The sequence below is a fragment of the Bos javanicus genome, chromosome 24 (assembly GCF_032452875.1).
Source record: "Bos javanicus breed banteng chromosome 24, ARS-OSU_banteng_1.0, whole genome shotgun sequence".
NCBI lineage: Eukaryota > Metazoa > Chordata > Mammalia > Artiodactyla > Bovidae > Bos > Bos javanicus.
The window spans coordinates 1,036,489-1,058,262 of NC_083891.1; the positions used below are offsets into that span (position 1 = coordinate 1,036,489).

Sequence of the window (21,774 nt, forward strand, 5' to 3'; positions counted from 1 at the left end):
GAGATCAACCCTGGGATTTCTTTAGAAGGAATGATGCTAAAGCTGAAACTCCAGTACTTTGGCCACCTCATGAGAAGAGTTGACTCATTGGAAAGATTCTGATGCTGGGAGGGATGGGGAGCAGGAGGAAAAGGGGACAACAGAGGATGAGATGGCTGGATGGCATCACCGACTCGATGGACATGAGTTTGAGTGAACTCCGGGAGTTGGTGATGGACAGGGAGGCCTGGTGTTCTGTGATTCATGGGGTCGCAAAGAGTCGGACACGACTGAGCGACTGAACAAACTAACCTCCTTATATTAAAAGCCATTATGAAAACCCCACTATGTGTATCATATTAAACAGTGAAATACTAAAACCTTTCCTCTGAGATCAGAATGCCCGCTTTCACCACAACTAACTGATATAATACCCAAAGTTTCAGCCAGAGCAACTGTACAAGAAATAGAAGGTACAATTTAGAAAGGAAGATGTAAAAGTATCTGTTTGTTGATGTTATGATCGTATATGCAGAAAATCCTAGAGCTTACAAAAAAACTTCTAGTATCAACTCTTGAAAGAGAGGAGGTGGCCTTCCCATAGTAACTATTTCGTACTTAAATTTTTGACTGAACTGAAATGATCAACTTCTGATTCATTCACAGAGATGGTCTTAGAATCTTAACACTGATAAACACTGATGGAGCGCCAGAAAAAGAGCGATACCCTCCTGCCTCCTCCTACACAGTCTACATGGTGCACCCTTTACCTGTAGGCTAGTGCAGGTGCTTTACCATGGCCCAGCAAAGCACGTGCGGACTAGGACATACCCTGCCGATTGCTGATTCACACAGTTACCATTTAAGGCATAAGACAAATATATAAAATTACTCTCCAGTGTGAATTCTGTATTATTTTTACTGCATCTAGCAATTTCCATATTTAGTTTCCCTTCAGACTGTGAGCAACGTAACTATGGCACTGATTTTGATGTTGTGAACTCCTAGCATGGAACAGGCAGTCACATCTGTCCAGTAAGAGAATAATCTAAGACGAGATAAACATGAACCTCCTCCTCTGGTTTCTAATCCTTGTGATGGAACTAATAATGTGGCAGCAGCATGCTGTTACTCTAAGCCACCCATTTCTTTTAGTAACTTCTTAAGACCACCTGCCCACAGCTGGCCATCAACTGACCACAAAAGTACAAAAGGGGTACAACTGTATTAGCTTCAAACTCTCCCTATGGTTCCCCTGATATGGAAAGTTAAAAACCATTACTGCATGCGTATCTTTGAGTATAGTATTCCCACCGTGTGAAACTCCAGGACAGACAGGGGCATAAGAAAATGTAACACTGTTATAAAGCTTTCTGAACTGCAATTCTATACAATTTAGCTTTAAAATTTAAGTTGGTTCTCCCATTACTTTTCTAGAACTCTTTAATCACGTGAGTGCTTTTGTCAGTTTCTAACACCATTATGTGCTGAAGAATACACAGTGCCTACGAAGTTTGCTTTCAATTCTGTAACAACAATGATGGACTTTAAACATTAAACATTTTTCTAATATCGAGAAAATTACTGTAAACGATAGTTCTTTACCAATCTCATATAGTACAGAAGACAGACTGGGATGATGGGAAAGAAATTATCTCTAAATAACTTTCTCTCTGGGTTTCCTTCCTCTTAATGTTATATAGTTTGAAAAGATAAAATTTGCCTTGAGGGGGAGAGTGCAAAATGTTACAATTTCAAGCTGTTTTCTCAATAGTGCACCCTATTTAACAAACAATAGGGATATGCTTTTTAAAAGGAGAGTATTTTGATTGAAAAAGACATGAACAATGGTAAGTGTGCTATGGTTTACAAAGGAAATTACAGTAGAAAATGCAGCATAAAAAGATTAAGTGGGAATGTGATGTTAAAGGACCACAGATGCTGTTAATATTTCAAAACTGGCTACAGTTTTAAACTCCAAAGTACAGAGAGAATAGCTATGTCTTTAACAATAAGCAAAATTAGTGATATCAATAATAATAACATGAATCACTTATATAACACAAAATGCCATATAGCACATAATTTATGTAACCCTGACATTGTTTCAAGGGAATGGATAGTAATCACAGCATGCATGTGTGCCTTAAACTCTGCATGGGCAGTGACATATACAATGTCTATTGCCACAGGACACCTTAATCAATCTCTGATTCTTATTAAATTACACAGGCTGAGTCAAAAGAAACATATTTTCTCCTTTGTATTGACCCATTACACTATAAAAAAGGAATATAAGCAGATACTACTTTTTAAAATGTTCAGTTGTTATTTTGGTAAACTAAGCTCCAGTTACAAAACAAGTTACACTTAACATGGTTTTTTTCTTTCCTTTTTGAAAAATGCACACAAAAGCAAAGATTTTTCCATCTGAAATGATCTAAAACTCATGTTTGAAATAATTATGAGTGAATAATGAGTGAAATAATAATAATGAGTAAAAAAACTTTGCTAGAACATCAAATGAAGGCAATGAACTGTATTGATAAGAGCCTGCAGTAATTCACACAAGTTAACAAAAAGATGCAATCAGGGTCTGGGCTCTGACACTATCGGTGCATCTGGACCTCTTCCCCACTCACAGGAAAATGCAGTCTTCAGAACTCTCCCACATTTATGCTGCGTATATTAGCAACAGGTGATGCTGTCTGCTCTTAACATTGGCCTGGGCACTCTGGAGAGGCTGTGAGGCCATGAATAAACTGCAGCTACTTTTAGGGCAGCACTTGCGGAAATGAAGTCATAGAGTCATGCCCATCTCCTCCTCCTCAGGTCTACATTCCCACTCTGCTCATTACCCGACACACAATATGCCGTTAGTAAGAAAGAAAGTGAAAGTGAAGTCGCTCAGTTGTGTCTGACTCTTTGCGACCCCATGGACACCAGTCTCCTCCGTCCATGGGGTTTTCTAGGCAAGATTACTGGAGTGAGTTGCCATTTCATGCTTCCTCAAATGATGACAACTGTTCACCAACCCTTGTATGTGACCAAGAGTGAGACAAAGATGGTTGTACTACCAGAAATCTTTAAAAATAATTGCAGGAAGTAAAAATAAACTACAATTGTAAATATTAAAATCCCTTAAGTATTATAAATCATTTGTAGCATCAGTATAAGGTGCTAAATCCAAAAGTTACCAAATCCTAACAATAACTGAGGGAAGAAGGGACTTTAAGCTACACCAAAACACCAGTGAAAAGAATGCAGAATGAAATACATGTATGTACGTAAGAAAATGGATGTGGACTTACACACACACATCCATCCAACCAGTCAGTAAAAATTAAGAAATGATGTGGATATCATCCTGTCCAAAATAAAAACTAGAATAGCTGAATTACTTCATTTTACTGACTCATAATATTTTAAGGGAGAAGGATCTTATTAAGAGTAAATATGCTAAAAACAGAAAAACTGTACTTAATGTATCTCAAAGAAATATCTGACATAGGAAAATTTAAGAACCTGAAACATTCTCCAGGTCTTCACTTTTTAGTTCAGAGCTTGTTTGAATTGATTCTTGATTTAATTACACTTTCAAAATAAAGGTTTGCTATAATGTTTTTAACGTACACAATGAATATACTTGCATTTAACAAAGATTTAACTTACCCTCGTAAATGTGCCTTCAAAACTATGAATATCCAGTTGTGGCTTCTGAGCATAAACATAAGCGTTGATAGAAAAAAGGTCCTGGAATACAGAATATCTGAATTAATTACATGATAATTAAACAGAATTACTTGGAAAGTTCTCAATTACCAACTAATATTTTTCATATATCATTTACCAAAAGAGGTGATTTTCTTACATGTTGTGTGCCAGTACTATGAATTGTGATGCAAGAGAACCCAAAGAAACCACTTTGAAGCTCAAGAGCTGTGTGGGGATCTCTTGCCTTTAAAGGATGACTGCTATACCTCACGGCAGGCTGTGTCAGAAGCAGTCGGGAGTACCTGGCGCTAACCCCACGGACCATGAGCTTGACTGTGAGCCTGACCCACTTCCCAAGACTCCTCCTGTACACACACCTCCTGCAGCAGTCTAATCACTGAAGCCACTGTCCCCAAAGGGGATGACCTGTCCTGGACCGTGCCTGAGATAAATGGGCAGGATGGAAGGGCTGGAGCTATGGAATGCTATCTGAAAAGTCTGAAGATTCAGAGTGCCTCCTGACCAGTTCCTGAACCCGACTTGTCTTCCTGCGAAGCCACCCCGTGCCTGTTCTCTGTGCTCACTACTCTGGGCCCTTTCATGGTAGCGACCAAGGCAATGAGGCGCACATGCTGAGCCCTGGGGGTCCTCTGAGAAAAGCATCAAAACTGGGGGGATCCGGAGGATCCCTCAACACAGTCTGCCATTTTTGTAAGTTTTGCTTTTATTTTCTATTTTGTTTTGCCTCATGGCTGCTAACACTCAGAAAACCGCAGATTTCCAGGCGTGAAGAACAAAGGTCAGATCATAGATGCTGAAGCTCCACAGAGGAGGTGAAGCCCCAGAGGGCAGGTCCAGGAGGCTGGGCGCCGCGAGCCTCACGCTCTCGGCCTGAGTCCCGAGCCCCTCGTGCAGGCAGGTTCCAGCTCAGCCAGAAGAAAGGAGCAAAAGACCCCCATGGCTCTCCACTGCAGGGAAGACGAGGTGGGGGTTCGATTTCAGTCTAGTCAACACCAGTTCAAACCAAACCAAACAAGAAACTCAATACTCTTCAGAACATTATAGAATCCAGAGTCTCTACAAGGTATCAGTATGTTGAAGATACAATCCTAATGTCCAGACACAGGAAGAAATGAGAATACAAGATCCATATTCAAGGAGAATCTAATCAATGAAGACTAATTCTGACATGACCAGACATCAGAATGAGACCAGATGAGAATTTCATAGCAGTTAACTGCTGCTGCTGCTGCTAAGTCGCTTCAGTCGTATCCGACTCTGTGCAACCCCATAGACGGCAGCCCACCAGGCTCTCTGTCCCTGGGATTCTCCAGGCAAGAACACTGGAGTGGGTTGCCATTTCCTTCTCCAATGCATGAAAGTGAAAAGTGAAAGTGAAGTCGCTCAGTCGTGTCTGACTCCTAGCGACCCCATGGACTGCAGCCTACCAGGCCCCTCCGTCCATGGGATTTTCCAGGCAAGAGTACTGGAGTGGGTTGCCATTGCCTTCTCCGATAGCAGTTATTAGGACATTTCAAATCTTTAAAGGAAAACATTCTCTTAAAGAATAAACAAATAGGAAACCACAGGAGAAAAAGAAAACATATTTACAAAAAAGGACCAACTGGAAATTCTAGAATTGAAAAAAAACACAGTTGAAATAAATTCACTCATTAGATAGGCTTAACGGAGAACAGAGTCGGTGAACCTGAAGACAGGTCAAGAGATGGCGACTCTGAAGAACGCACAGGGGTGAGACTGCGACAGCGAGTGCGGCTGCAGCGTCCCTGAGCACAGCAGGTGAGGGCCTGGAAGAGTGCACAGCAGAAAGAGCAGGAAAAGCTTTCTGAGAAACAAGAGGCCAAAACCATGCCAGACTGGCTGACAGCCACATGTGTGCAGACTGAGGAGGCTCAGCAAACTCCCCACCAGGGGAGTAAAACCTGGCACAAAGTCACAGCTAAAGAAGAAACCAAATATAAAGAAAAATCTCAAAAATACCTAGAGAAAAATGACACAGTCTATACAGGGAAAAAACCTATCAAAATAATGACTGATTTTTCATCACAAATAATGAAAGCAGAACATAATGGAACAAAATACTTAGAGTACTGTGGCGGGTGGGGGAACTGGTCAACTCTGAATTCAATATTCAGCAAAAATCTCCTTCACGAAACAGGGGAAACAATATTTTGAGATAAAAGGAAATATGAATTCACTGCTAGCAGACATAAACTACAAGAAATGCTAACAGAAGTTCTCTAGGTTGACAGGAAACAATATTCAGTAGAAACTCAGGTCTTTAGGAATGAATGGTGAGGAACAAAAATGATTAATACAGAAGAAAAATAAAAATCTTGGCTTTTAACTTTATTTCTTTAAAATACAGATAAAATATCAGAATAGTTTATGGTATATGTAGACACACTACATATAGAACATCTACAAATACATACAAAAGTATGTGCACACAAAAACTGTGCAGTGTGCTTTAGCATCAAAAATGAGTGTGATAAATGGATCTGTATAATTACAAGGTTCTTAATTTAATGTGGAAATGATACAACTTTAACTTTTCACAATCATTTTTAGTTAAATGCATACTTCAGTCTTTTTGTTGTTGCTGTTTAGTCGCTAAGTCATGTCTGATTCTTGTGACCCCATGAACTACAGCACACCAGGCTTCCCTGTTGTTCACCATCTCCTGGAGTCTGCTCAAATTCAAGTCCACTGAGTTGGTGATGCCATCCAACCATCTCATCCTCTGTTGTTCCCTTCTCCTCCTGCCCTCAATCTTTCCCAGCAAGTCTGAGGAAGTTTGAGGATCACTCATCATTCAAGGGGCTTCCCAGGTGGCTCAGTGATAAAGAATCTGGCTGTCAATGCAGGAGACACAGGAGATGTGGGTTTGATCCTTGGGATGGAAAGGTCTCCTGGAGTAGGAAATGGCAACCCATTCCATTATTCTTGCCTGGAAAATTTCATGGACAGAAGAGCCTGGAGGGTTTCAGTCTGTGGGGTTGCAAAGAGTTGGACACGACTGAGTAACTGAGCACGTCCATCATTTAAAAATTTAAGCACTATGCTGTCACGGTAATTTTTAAAAAGTGACATTTTCATAAAAGAGAATATCTTTAGATACATGGAAATAAAGAACTGCCTAGCAACAGCCCCCATATTTCTGAATGCACAAGAACACTGAGAGGAGTGCATTTCATCTAGTATATTAGACATCAAATGACTGAATAATGGCACAATAATGAGAATGTCATTCGAAGCTTTTCATGATAATTTAAAAATCATTCTGAAGTTTTCAATAATGTAGGAAAGCCTCTGCTATTAGGTCAAGGGCAACATTTGTTCGCATTACTTAAAGGTCATTAAAATACATCCTTAATCATAACATGTGGTTCATTACAAATAAAATTGCCTTTCGTTCAATAAAACTAATTAAATGTAAATGGTATTGTTTACTGCTATATGGATCTTTTGAAATAAATCAGCGAGTCATGATTTATTGAAAATTGCTGTGACCTCATTGTTGTTAATAAATTTGCCTGATCACAGAAGCCGGGAACGCGCTTCCCACATGTTTCCGAGCCCTGCCCGCACGGCGGTGAGAAGCCAGACCTGCCATCACAGGGTGGGATCAGCCGACAACACCGCTCTGACTCAGCTTCAATTCTTTGATCACATTAGGTGCTCTGGACACAATAGGAAGCCTGTTCCTCAGTTTTTCAGGAAGGGCTCTAACACAGGTTCACCCATTCCTGGTGGCACCACGGACACAACGCTCCACTGTCGATGTGACAAACAGCAAATAACACTGCACACTCCCTGGGTCTTTTACATCAGACACAGAAAAGTCAAATAAGTGATAGTTATGAGCAGTGTAAGCTATCAGATGAAAAGCCAAACTGCTTTGCCTATGTCCAAAATGAATTTAGAGCTTTCCTTCCTATGAAAAAAAAGTCTATATCTAATATGCCAAATTATATGAAGTTACAAATGTAAATTGATGGTTGAATCACGAATTCAGCTAAATTTATCAAAACTTAAAACATTTCATTTTCCAGTTACCTCACCCAAACGCTTAACATCCTATCAAAGTGTATCAACCATAACATTTTAAAAGTAGCACTGTATGAACTGTCTACTCTAGCTTTCTAAGTATTTTGTAATTTATACATCTGTCACTAATAAAAATGAAGAAAATATCCTTATAATACTGAATGTGATAGAAAGTACTTCCTGTGATCACAGCCAAGGGAATATTCAAAAATACAGGCAACACGGTGGGATTCTAAACATTTTCTTAGGACATAACTTACGAGCAATAAATTATACATGCTTACAGTGTACAATGTTCTGCATCTTAATACAAATACACACCTGTGACACCAACAGGATCAACGTATGGACATTTCTACCAGCACTCTGCAGGCCCCTCTGCACACAGCCTCTGTCACGGCTGACCCATGCTCCTGGAATCTATGTAACACATAGAGCCTTGCTTGTTTGGCTTTTCTTTCAGAAAAATTCTGATACAGTGCCTTAACACTGTACTTCTTTTTTAACACTCTAGCAAATTAACTCTACTACCAATGTTCTGCTGCAACTGCTTCCAGGTGTCAAGCACTCAAGCACCTCCCAGCTCCTGGAAAGGCAATGCAGAGGCAAACACTCTGGGGTGGGCCCCCCACCCCAAGCGTAACAGCAAACAGACATCCTCCAGTCACTGGGGCATGTGGCATCTCCCCTCTGCAACTCTGGGGAGACTACTTGAGAATGTGTGCTGGGAACGGAAGGCAGGACACAGAGGAGGGAAAGGGTGCCTGAGAAGCAGCAGCGGGAAGCCTCCAGGGCTCAGCGGACAGGCTGAGGCCAACGGGCTACCCTGTTAACAAGCAGTGAGAACTGAAAGCTGGGCGTCTTCAGTGACAACGCAACAGCACAGCCTTCTCTCGGGCAACACCTAAGAAAAGGAAGAGCAAAGCCAACAGAAACGCTGGGGGTCTAAGTGAGGCTGCAGAGAGTGGAGAGGAGGACTGCGCAGAGAAGACTCCGGCCCAGCTGCAGGCTGCCGTGAAAAGAACCTACTCGACCTCACTCAGAAAACCATCTTTCAGCCACACAGATTCAGCAACAGGACTGACCCTCCTTCCCTATGGTCTATGCGCAGGGAATATTTAATAATTACAAGACAATAAATGCTAATGACCAGCCTGTCACTTGAGACTACCGCTGACAAACACTGACAGTGGTTAAAATGATAAACAAACACGGGTGGAAGAACAGCCTTCTGGGCACAACACAAAATCCACATTCAAAAAAAGAAAATGTATAAATATTTACCGACACAGAATTTAAAACATTTACACATTAATATGGCAAAAGATTGGAGAAGGCAATGGCAACCCACTCTAGTACTCTTGCCTGGAAAATCCCATGGATGGAGGAGCCTGGTGGGCTGCCATCTATGGGGTCGCACAGAGTCGGACGCAACTGAAGCGACTTAGCAGCAGCAGCAGCAGCATGGCAAAAGATATAAAGTGTAAAGTCAGGAAACAGTCTGGGAGAACAGATGTGCAAAGGTCTGGAGAAGTCTGCACACTCAGACACCAAAGTTGAGGCTTTAAAACAGAACCTCCCAGGGCAAGCTTAAAATTGTGCTAAAATAGTGAGCAAGTCAGCAAACAGTACGGCTGCAATTGGCCAGCAGTTGTTTTTGATTTCCTACTCAGAGTTCAAATGCTAGATGGACTAGGGGGTTCATGTGTAAAGCATAATTATTTTTAAAGTAACCATTTATAACCATGGAGTGGGACAGTCCAAGCATAAAGACAAGGCAGTGACTTTTTTTTAAAGTAACCATTTATAACCAAGATTGCCGGGAGAAATATCAATAACCTCAGATATGCAGATGACATCACCCTTATGGCAGAAAGTGAAGAGGAACTAAAAAGCCTCTTGATGAAAGTGAAAGAAGAGTGAAAAAGTTGGCTTAAAGCTCAACATTCAGAAAATGAAGATCATGGCATCCGGTCCCATCACTTCATGGGAAATAGATGGGGAAAGAGTGGAAACAGTGTCAGACTTTATTTTTCTGGGCTCCAAAATCACTACAGATGGTGACTGCAGCCATGAAATTAAAAGATGCTTACTCCTTGGAAGGAAAGTTATGACCAACCTAGATAGCATATTCAAAAGCAGAGACATTACTTTGTCAACAAAGGTCCGTCTAGTCAAGGCTATGGTTTTTCCTGTGGTCATGTATGGATGTGAGAGTTGGACGGTGAAGAAGGCTGAGTGCCGAAGAATTGATGCTTTTGAACTGTGGTGTTGGACAAGACTCTTGAGAGTCCCTTGGACTGCAAGGAGATCCAACCAGTCCATTCTGAAGGAGATCAGCCCTGGGATTTCTTTGGAAGGAATTATGCTAAAGCTGAAACTCCAGTACTTTGGCCACCTCATGTGAAGAGTTGACTCATTGGAAAAGACTCTGATGCTGGGAGGGATTGGGGGCAGGAGGAGAAGGGGACGACAGAGGATGAGATGGCTGGATGGCATCACTGACTCGATGGACGTGAGTCTGAGTGAACTCTGGGAGTTGGTGATGGACAGAGAGGCCTGGCGTGCTGCGATTCATGGGGTCGCAAAGAGTCGGACACGACTGAGTGACTGATCTGATCTGATCTTTATAACCATGGAGTGGAAACAGTCTAAGCAAGAAATAAAGGCAGTGATTATTTATTTTTAAAAATATTTTTATTGAAATATATGACATCTAACATTGTGTAAATTTAAGATGTACAAGTCAGTTTGAAAGTCACTGTAATGATAATTAGCACTTCTATCACATTATATAAATAATCATTCTAGAGACTACTTTAAAACTGCTGTTAGGTCACCTTATTTAAGGACAGGAAGCTTTTATATGGACAAAAGAAACTATAAACAAAAATATTTAAAACAGATTAAAACAGTGAAGAATGATAAATGATTAGCCAACTAGATATAAAAACCTCTTTAAAAACATACAACAGGAAAATGGGTAGACAACATGAACAGACACAAAAAAATAAAATAAGTCTACTTTCTTAGGTAAGAAATCTTCAACCTCACAGAAAGATTAAAAGCATATTTAAATGGGATGCCACTCTCGCAGTCATCAGACTGAAGAGGCTGACGGGTCCACTGACTAACGTACAGGAGATGAGCAGGGCTGTCACTGTCGTCTTCTAGAGCATTCTGGCCAAAGGATCAAACCGCTGCGCTATGCCTACTTCTGCACTCTATTATTATCTATAAAATATCAAAACATTAACTTTCACATTCACCAATGCCAGGCTAGTCCCAGAGGTTATAATTTGCCAAATACCATGTAGCTAAAAAACTCCTTCAGAGACACGTATTTTCTAACATAAAAGGATAACCCCCAAACATACTGCTGAACGCCTATCCTAACAGGAAAAATGTGCACAGCTTCATTCACGTGTTTGTGAAGGAAGCTGTGTGGTTGAGAACAAGGGTATGAAGTGCCTTCCAGGACAGAGGAGACATGGCCGGGGTGTGCCCCGTCCTCCTGGCAGGTATGTTCCTGAAGTAAGCAAACCCTCCAATAGCACAGGCCCATTGCTCTGGACTTGTTAAAACTTTATGCTTGATGGATCACCTTTTAATTTTAATTTTAAATATCATGGAGCTCAGTTAGCCCACAAGACACATATTTCTCACTAAGAATTAATCAAACTTCTACAAGCTGTGTCATTGCAACTGGTGTGAGATTTGCCCTCCCACTGCAAGATGAACAAATCATGTGAGTCAGCTGTTTCAGACACAGGACACAGGGTACCTGGTAGAGTCGCAGGACTGGGACCCTCGGGAGATGAGAACACAGCTGCGAGCCCCAGGGAGGCCAGCCTCCTGCCCAGGGCAGGTGCCGCGCCCGGGGCCAGGCTGCAGAGCGGCGGGTAGAGCCCAGGGACCTGCGGGAGCTGGCAGGCGCCGGCACAGAGGGAGGGGGAGGGAAGGACAGGCCACAGCAGGTCTGATGAGTCTGCTCCCGCCTTGGACTGAGGAGGACAAGGGAAGTGATGGCTGGCGCAGTGTGACCAGAAGCATCCTGCCCAGACCCAGGGATGACACAGAGTTGGGGAGAGACACAGTCTGAGCGGCTGGAGTTAGAGGTACCTCAGAAGAGCCTGAGATGCCCACGGTTACCCCAGGAGGAGCAGGCCCTGGGGTGGGGTTACATTAGCATCACGATAAAGGGGACTCCAGGCTTCCCCAACAAAGCTTAAGAACAAGTCTTGGAAAGGTCAAGTTTATCCACAAGTTATGGAACTAAGACAATGAAGATCAGTAGGTTGCGAAGTAAGAGAAAATCATAGTTATTTACATTATTCAGCACCCAATTAAAAGTTATCAGCTATGCAAGGAAGCAGGAAAGTGTGACCTGTAACAAGGAGAAAAATTCTTTAAAAAGAAACATACTCAGAAATAACAGAGACAATGGAATTAACAAACAAAAAATATGTATCACAAACTGCTGATAGAGTTAAATGAAACTATGAACACATTAGGAGAGAAGAGGACTTAAATAATAACAAAAAGTGGTGACCACATGGAACCTGGTTCCAGAGATTAAAAATACAGTATTTGGAATAAAATAATTTGTTGCTGCTGCTGCTACTGCTGCTGCTGCTAAGTCGCTTCAATCATGTCCGACTCTGTGTGAACTCATAGACGGCAGCCCACCAGGCTCCTCCCATCCCTGGGATTCTCCAGGCAAGAACACTGGAGTGGGGTGCCGTTTCCTTCTCCAAGGTCTTTAACAGAAAACTAGACATTGGTGAATTTAAAAACCGACCAACATGGGACTCCCCTGGGAAGTGAGAAGCTCGACATGGGCAGGAACGTCAAGTCTAACGCTTGTCACCCGTGTCCCAGGGAGAGGAGTCTGGGCAGAAAGGAGGACGGAAAGAGAAGAAAACCATGAGCCCACAGACCCAAGAAACCCAACAAACTCTAAAGAAGGAAGGAATTTCAACGCAGGCACTACCGAAAGTATAGCTGATGGAAAGCACCTGAAGAATCAAAATACTGCCAAGGCTGACACATGTCACACAGATTTAGTTTCCCCAAAGTGCAATACATACAAGAATAAGGAAGTCCCCGGTGATTCACAGAATTAACTGTGAACCATGAGCCGTCCCTACTTCCATCAAAGCCAGCCCATCTCAGGACAGTGAGCAAATCCAGAGGATTCAACCCCCTTCCCTGCAACAACTGCTTGGCTTCAAGGTCATTCTTAAGACAATCTCAGTCTTTCTTTACTCTCCAATGAATATCAACAAATCATGTTAAGATAAAGCTGCTCTCATTCAAATAAACAGCACATACAACACCCAACAACACCAAAAGGCCACAATTGTGATTTTGCTTAAAGAAAAAGAAAAAAAGATGTGTAGCAGTTTCGGAGATTCTGAGCACATGTGAGATGGACTTTCAGAGACCACGGAACACGCTGAAATCCACAAGCATGGTGTCCTCTATCCTGTCCATCTCCAGGCAGCAGAGGCCCAGCCAGAAGTCTGCAGGTGTCTTTCTCCTCCTCAGGAGCTGACAGACACAGGGACACTGTACCTCCTCCTCCCCAGGGAAGACTCTCCACTCTCAGAGGGAAAAGCTGAAGTGGATGGGCTGAGTTCAGGGCTGGGGATGCCCCCCCTGAATTATCCCAAAGCAGCACCTTAACAGCCTTCTGGGAGTCAGTTAGTTACCAAAAACGGACTCATCTAACCCCCACCAGGAGTCTCGATTTCAAAGATTACTCAAATGAGAGGATTAAAAATAGAAATAACAAGGAAAGGGAAAGAAAAGAAGGAAAACCTGAGCCAAGCTCAGAACATTCAAAACCACACCTCAAACAGGGTATGTGCTAAGATATCACAGAAATTATGTGGGCATAATTTTCGATGAATTTAGTAGTGAAATTATTCTTTACATTATCAATGCATTAATCAAGTTAGCTGGTACGTAAGTGCCCAGAAATGACCATACAGTAACTGATGGAGTAACGACAACAACGCTCACCCCCAGAGCGGGCAGCCTCTGTGTGCAGCTCACTGCCACTTTCAGCTTCCAGTCAGTTTCACCATCGAGTTGATCAGTTCGAATAAAACACGAACCTTGGAATAAGAGAAGAAAAACTCCTGAGTTATGGGTACCTTAAAGCCACAATTCATCGTACAGTGGTGATATACAAATGATGTATCTAGAGATTCCCATGAACAAAAATCCTTAGAAGTCTACTTATTTGACTCACAAAATGAGTTTGCTGAAAAGACAGAGCGCGTTAACTGTTTAAGTGATTACCTCCTGTTTGGTGTTCTTGACTATTAAGGTTTACTATTAATTAGTACTTTATTTTAGAAAGTTATAGAGGTGGCAAATAAGCACATGAAAAGATGCTCCACATCACAAAAGGGAAACGAAAGGGAATACAACAAGGAGACGCCACTCAACACCTATGAGAATGGCCAGACTCTAGAACACCGACAGCGCCAAACGCTGGGGACTCAGAGCAATGTGAACTCTCTTTCATTGCTGCTGGGAATGCAAATGGTGCAGCCACTTCAGAAGACGGTTTGGTGTTTTTTACAAAGCTAAACATAATTTTACCATACAATCCAGCAACTGCACTCCCTGACATTTATCCAAAAGAGCTGAGGAACTTATGTTCCATGATATCCTGCATGTAGATTTTATACCAGCTTTATTCACAACTGCCAAAACTTGGAAACAACCAAGACGTCCTTGGGTGAGTGAATGGATCACTGTGGTAAATGTGGATAATGGAGAATAATTCAGCAATACAATGAAATGAGCTATCAAGTCATGAAAAGATATGGAGGAACTTTAAATGTTTATTTCTCAGTGAAAGAAACCAATCTCAAAAGGCTGCATACTATGTGATTCCAATTACATGACATTCTGGAAAAGAAAAAACTACGGAAACACTGAAAAGATCAGTGGTTGCCCAGGATGGAGTGGGGGCAGAGGCAAACAGGCAGAGCAAAGAAGATTTTAGGTCGGAGAAAATACTCTTCATGATACTATATACAACGATGGATGGGCGTCATTACACATGTGCCAAAACCCACAGAACGTACTACACCAAGAGAGAATCTCAATGCGAATGATGGAAGCTTGGTGACAGTGACGTGCCAGTGTGAGCCTGTCAATTGTAACAAACGGCCCGTCTGGTGGGGACGCTGATAATGAGGGAAGCTACCCGTGTGTGAGGGCAGGGAATATACTGGAAACCTCTGCACCTCCTTCTCACTGTTCTGTGAACCTAAGAACAAAGTACAACATTTTTAAAAACCTTTAAGAAACATATTCAGATTATTATAGAAAATGTAAACCAAAAATGTTACACATACATTTGTTCTCTGCAGGATAGGAAAACTGCAAATAACTGAAACTGCACTATAGTAACCTACATCTAAATTTACATTGTAACACCTGCAAAAATGGAGATTACTTTTCATTGTACTTTTTCCATATTTATATTTCTGAGCTCCCCTTCCCCTGTCTAGCAGTGTTTGCTCCTATCCATCAATTTTATGTAGAATTATACTATTGACCAGCACAGTTCAGCACACTGCAGCTCTGTTGAACGGCTCACTGCATACATGCTCCTTTAACAGAGCTCAAGCTATGACAACTATTGGCTGACTACACGTCCTCTCCACTTCAGTAGCTAATTTCATCAATAAGTTATCTCATGGCCTTTTCCCTTTTATCCAGAGGAAGAGACTGCCGTATGCCAGGTCAGCTTTCAATAGTGATCACTACAGCAAAACATAAGCATTAAATTAAAGGTTTGCATGCTATCTAGAAATAAATATCTCCTAACATCTTTTAAAAAATAAATGAAGACCTAATGAAGATTTTATAGGAAATGTCTAGAAATGTTCACTAAGAACTTAGGAAAGAAAGGCAGCACTGTCAACTTCTGAATTAACTCATGTGGCTTGGCCTTGCTTCACATTATTACAGGTTGATACACCACACTGGTCTTAGGTGTGTACCCAACATCCACTGAACACCACCATACTGAAAGCATTATTCCAGGTACTACAGTTCCTACTGACCTTATTAATAATTAGATAAACAACCAAATAAAATTAAAGAAAAAAAAAATGGGCTGGGAGAATCAGAGTATGCATGCCACTGGCCATACAAGTAGCCCAGCCATAAAGTTCTAAAATGAAACTTAGTCATTTGGAGCAGGCTTTTTAGAGCCTTATACCAGAAATGGGGTGGAGGACTTCTGTGAGAGGCCCTAAGGGAGGAGGATTCAGCTGGAAAATGACTATGATATACACTTAAGGAAAAGAAGACCCACAGTAACACATATCAAGTGTTCACGTCTTCTGGGCATGGGGGTTCTCTGGTCGCCTAGTGATTAGGATGCTGGGCTCTCACTAACACAGGCCCCCGGTTCAATCCCTGGCCGGGGAATTAAGATCCTACAAGATATGCAGTGCGACTCCCCCCCAACCCCCCATCCCCCGCAAAAGTCTTCTTAGAAAATTTTGAACCTCAAGGGCCAAAGGGCCAGAATAAAAGATACCAACGGTGGGCCAGGGCAGGAAGGATGAGGCCTGGGACAAAGTAGCAGGAAGAGCAGTAAGGGACACCGGAGGGATTCAACACAAGCACACTTTGGCCCGGCTCTCTCCGGGTAGGTCTTTCAAAGATTATGATGAGAACTAACAGAAAACTCCAAATTAAGGAAGCAGTAGTTATGGAGTCTACATTTTCAGTTAGAAACTATTTTGGACTTGGCCCCTCAAAAAATGTAGAGTTATATATGTATCCATAATAGGGTGTCATTTCTTTCTCATCAAAAATGAAGGCTATTACTACTTACTGAGCACCTACTAGTCAGTGAAGGACAGGGGAGCCTGGCATGCTGCAGTCCACAGGGTCGCCAAGAGTCAGACATGATTTTTGAGTCCGAACACAACTAAGTGACAGTCCTGGCCCACACAGAACATCTGATGTCCCAGAGACAGGAGGCAGGTGATGCCCTGTGCGGGCTCAGAGGAGAACTGCCCCAGGGTCTCACCAGGAAGCACAGCTCCATGCCACCATCGGGTCCATGAGATTCCAGACCCCAGTGCCGTACACCAACACAGACCTCGTCACAGCTGATTTATCTAACAGCTTGAACCACATTACACAAACCAGGAATTTAGTTTGGATGCTGGTTGTTTAGTCAATGGTTTATTTTTAAAGACCTGGCTGACAACTTTGTGAAATCTTGCTCCTCCACAGTACCCTCCCTCTGATATCCTTGCTCAGAGTATTTCCTTGCTTTCTAGGCTCTGCGTAAACCTCTTACTGGTTTAAAAAAAAATAGTGCCTGAATGTGCTTGGTTGGTCAGATTTTTCATTCTTTATCAGTGAATGTGTATGGCTCATGGGGAACTCTCGCAATTCTGGACAGTCCTACTTTGGCCCCACAGTCGGTCAGGGACCAGCAGCTTGAAGGTTCTCTGCCTGAGCCTGGGACCACAGCCTGGACAGACACACTGACGTCTAGGCAGGGGTGATGGGGGTGCATGTGATTCTGTTTTGAAGGTCAGCTTCACAGGAACTGCCCTGGGAACAGAGCGGGGAATCTAGAGACTGTGCTCAGGCCCCGGGCCAACATGGGTGAGCCTGTCTGTTTCCCAGAAGCCTTTCCAATCTGTCCCACTCCCACTATTCCTGCATGGAGTAGCCCAGTGTCTGCACACACAGACGGGTCGGGGGCTGTGGGCCCCCTACTGGGTGACTTTCCCCCGGAGTCTAGCAGGGAAGTTTCTGGCAGGGCTGCTGTTTCCCTTGCTGGAGTGCATCACATATTCGTCCTCTGAACTACTGCCCACCAAGCTCCCCATTGTTTTCAGCACTGCCCTCATGCATGGACTTAAGCAAGGTCTGTTCCCAATAAAGTTCACAGGGAAACAAATTTTGTTATGCATTATTTGTCAACAGATTTATGATAAGGAGAATAACTGGTTTTAACTAAAAAGGAGTTCAAGGAAATTTGCAGTACATATTATTTTACGCTTAAACGTTTTTCTCAAGATTGCTTTTTTCCTCTTAAATATATGCATGTTTATACATCTGTGTGTGTACTTCATAAAGTACAAAAACAACTTGAAAGGGAGTGGATTCTAGATTCTGTCTAACACATACTTTGAGACATCGATGCCCATGGCTCTGCTCTAAAGGTTTGCTTTCTAACATATAAAATGAGACAAGAAAGACTCTCTAAAGCCTCTTAAATTTCACATATTTTGTGTTTATATACCTTACCCAGATATCTGTAAACTTACCAAACACTAGAAACAATATACATGCTCTTCTTCAAAGTAAAAGGACATACCTCATGTTAAATAATTACACTATTCTTAAAATTATAGAGGAAATTGACATATCATTTATCTTCCAGTACAGTTAATAGGGATAGGGAGGCATGCTACATTCCATGGAGTCACAAAGAGTTGGACACAACTGGGCAGCTGAACAACAACAGTTAACATTACTAGGCTCACATGATACGATTTAAAGAGAGAAAATGAACTGTAGAAAAACTGTAAATATGGCCACCTTGTCTTACACGAACTATGTCTAGTAATTTTTTAACAGCAAGCACTAGCTATAACCGATGCCACTTAAGGCTCAGTAAAAATGAATTATTAAATTGGTCTGCTTATATCCTATTACTGACTTCTTATGAATACTTGATTTTATTTGGTATAATTGACAAGAGTTGACAGCAAAGGACAGGTTTAATGATCATCAAATGAAGATTAACTCATGTATGGGTCACCTAGGAGAGCTGGTGATAAAGTAATTGATGGGACCCTCAGAGACAGGGCACACGAGTCTGTCATAAGTTTTAATAAGTTACCCTGTAATATTAGCAGCCTGCCTGCAACAGCTCACACATGCAACGGCTCTGAAAGAGACAGGCTACAGTATGTGCCCAACAAAAGAAAAATAGACATTGACTTTGCATATGTAATACCAGATCATTTGCCATTAAACTTAATTTCTAAATCATTTATATGACTTAATGACTCTGCATGAAATTTTTAAGCTGTGGCAAGATGAATAGTACCACACAGAGAATGCAGAGGAGTACAGTGTCATTTACCTACCCCTCGCCCACTAACAAGTGACAGCTGATCTCTTGTGGTATGTCCCAAACACTTAAACGATAATGTCATCACTTAGGAGACAAGTGAAAAAGATATTGGCATTTATAAGAGATTGATGAAAATTAGTTCTAAAGCATTAATTTCTCTTAATACCACTAGAAGAATTGTGTGCATTCAGGAGATATTTGATCTGAATTAAGAAACTGATGAAGCAATTGATTAATTGGAATTTAAGCCATCAGTCACCAGATCCATCAACAGCTTCATTTACATTCTAAACAATCAACTGACGGCCCGATAGAATACCCTGTATTAATACACAGTCAATATGATGCCACCAAGAGACTCGCTGAGCTGTATTGACAAACGCCCAGTGGCTATTGTCCAAACTTGAACATGCTGCATAGATTTAAGACTTTTATACTGCCTAGTGTTAAAGATTCTTATTATAATAGACAATGCATTATCAGGGCTTTCTGAGCTGAAACTAAAAAATAATAAAGTAATATTTATAGTGTTAGCAGATACACAAAAAATTCTGAATGTGTACTTTTAAAAATTACGCTTTAATTTAAAAACTTAAATAATTATATAAAGTCACAGAAACAGAATTTCTAAAAATAAATCTTTGATTGAAAGTAATATTATGACACAAATTTTACATAGCTAGAAGCTATGCAGTCATTTTATAAAGAGAAGAAAAATATCACGAAACAGGAATCTGACATGTTAATATCTCCATATAAGTATTAGTAACTGTTTTAACAATTAAAACTTGACATAAAAAATCCTAAACCTGAGAAATATAACCACAGGTTAAAACAGATGACAGCATGATCTTAAACTTGGATCATTAATAATCTTCTAGGAATATGTAAAAAAATAAAAAAATTAGCAGACATATATATTATGTACATTCTTTTCAGGAACAAAGTGATAATTCTTAAGAGTCTCAAAAAGATCTATGTCCTCCAAAAATTAAATATCATTACCCTACAGAGAGAAACTGTCCCTACAACATACAATACAAAGCAAAATCTGAGAAAAAGGAGACATTTTTAGAACATAATCCATTTGGATACAATTCTATTTATCTGAAGTCAGCACAACAGACTATATCATTTGTCACTATAACACTATAACTAATGTTCTAATATTCTACTTGAATTGCTATCTTACTATGTCATGCCATAACAATTATACAGTGGCTGAATTACAATTTCCAAAACTTTAGCAAAGAATTTGTATTCTAGCCTTCAGATTCTTGCTCTGAAAAATGGACTTTTCTAATAATCTTCCAGCTTTAAAGTGATGGATATTGTTCACATTTAATCTCCTAACATGATGTGCATAATATATTTCTTTTAAGTTAATTACCTATAGCCATTTTCACATTTAGTATAATATTCTTACATATTTATCTACCATAATCACTACAAAGGCAATTAAATATAAAAGCACCTCCCAAATACACACATTGTTATTCATTATACTGAATACATTTACAAACAAAGATAAACAAACCATAAATAAGGAGAGATGGCAGTGTAAAAATCTCTGTAAACCCATTCCTCCATAACTGTAATGAGAACATTAGCAAAAGGTGTCAAAAGCAATTTTTTTCAAAACTCTGGAAAATAATCAGACTTGCAACAATCCCAGGTGCGTTTATTTAAGAAATGGGGCTAAATCTAACTATGACAGACCTGTGTGGTCTGACTTGTCCCTTTTCCAGTAACCTGTCCCCAAGTCAAACTTCACAGAGCTGAGGAAACCAGAGGTCTGGTAGACACTGACGAGAACAAATGAGGGCTGGGACTCCCCAAACTCCACGCCCAGAGAGCTGTAATCACCTGACTAGGTAGGGTTTGTCTGGCTTTGACCCAACCCACAGTTGAGTCACAGAGAATGGTGTTTCTCCTGGAATCTTTGTCAAAAGCAATCAGTGGCAACTGTTCATTATCGCAGATTCCTTGGGTGGTAGCAAAGTTGGGGTAAACAACAAGCTGATCACAAAATTTAAAAGAAAAGCTGGAAAATCAGATGACAAGGGGTAAGAGCTCTATATTCCCAAGAGTCTAGAAGGCCACACCTGCCAGTGCAGGGATACACACATCCCCTTGAAAACTGCAAAGGCCCAAATCTCTCAAGCCTAGCAGAACTTGAGGGTCTGTACAAACAAGACATGAAGGCAAAGGCAGAGTTTTAACTGCCTGTCACAGCTCTGCAGGTGCTAAGGGAACACTATTCTATCCATAAAAGATAAACCTTCCAACTCTACTAGTTAATAGTAAGTCTCCATCATACAGAGCTCACTAGGTGATGGGAGGGGACAGGACTGTTACACACAGTCATTTAGGAACCTAAGCTGAGGGAAGCTCTGCCATCTTCAACAGGCAGCTCCCAAGGTCAGAGCAGTCATGGAGACGCAGCCAGCGCAGGGAGAGCCGGGGCTAAAACCGGTGCACACAGCTTTCAGCCACCCTTCCTCTGCCACACCTCAGGGCATGGCTTCGTCTAACTGGACAGGAAAGGGAAAGGGACTGGTAAAGTAGTTCGCCAGTCTCTGTCCCACAGGAAAAAGAAAACTGCCCATTAAATAGCACACAGTAAAGTAAATTTAGGTAAAGGGAACATTTCATGCAAAGACGGGCTCAATAAAGGACAGAAATGGTATGAACCTAACAGAAGCAGAAGATATTAAGAAGAGGTGGCAAGAATACACAGAAGAACTATACAAAAAAGATCATCATGACCCATATAACCATGATGGTGTGATCACTCACCCTGAGCCAGACATCCTAAAGTGTGAGATCAAGTGGGCCTTAGGAAGCATTGCTACGAACAAAGC

At 41.3% G+C, this 21,774-nt stretch overlaps 1 protein-coding gene across 2 annotated transcripts in view; it reads right to left on the reverse strand.

Annotated features, from left to right (window-relative positions):
• Positions 1–21,774, reverse strand: part of ATP9B (ATPase phospholipid transporting 9B (putative)) — a 150,999-nt gene that overhangs the window by 81,475 nt on the left and 47,750 nt on the right. For both annotated transcript variants that reach the window (XM_061399483.1, XM_061399484.1), the window contains 2 exons: positions 13,792–13,886; positions 3,652–3,732 (listed from right to left, as the gene is read on the reverse strand). In XM_061399483.1, coding sequence (XP_061255467.1) covers positions 3,652–3,732; positions 13,792–13,886 — 176 coding nt within the window. The remainder of the gene's footprint in view (positions 1–3,651; positions 3,733–13,791; positions 13,887–21,774) is intronic.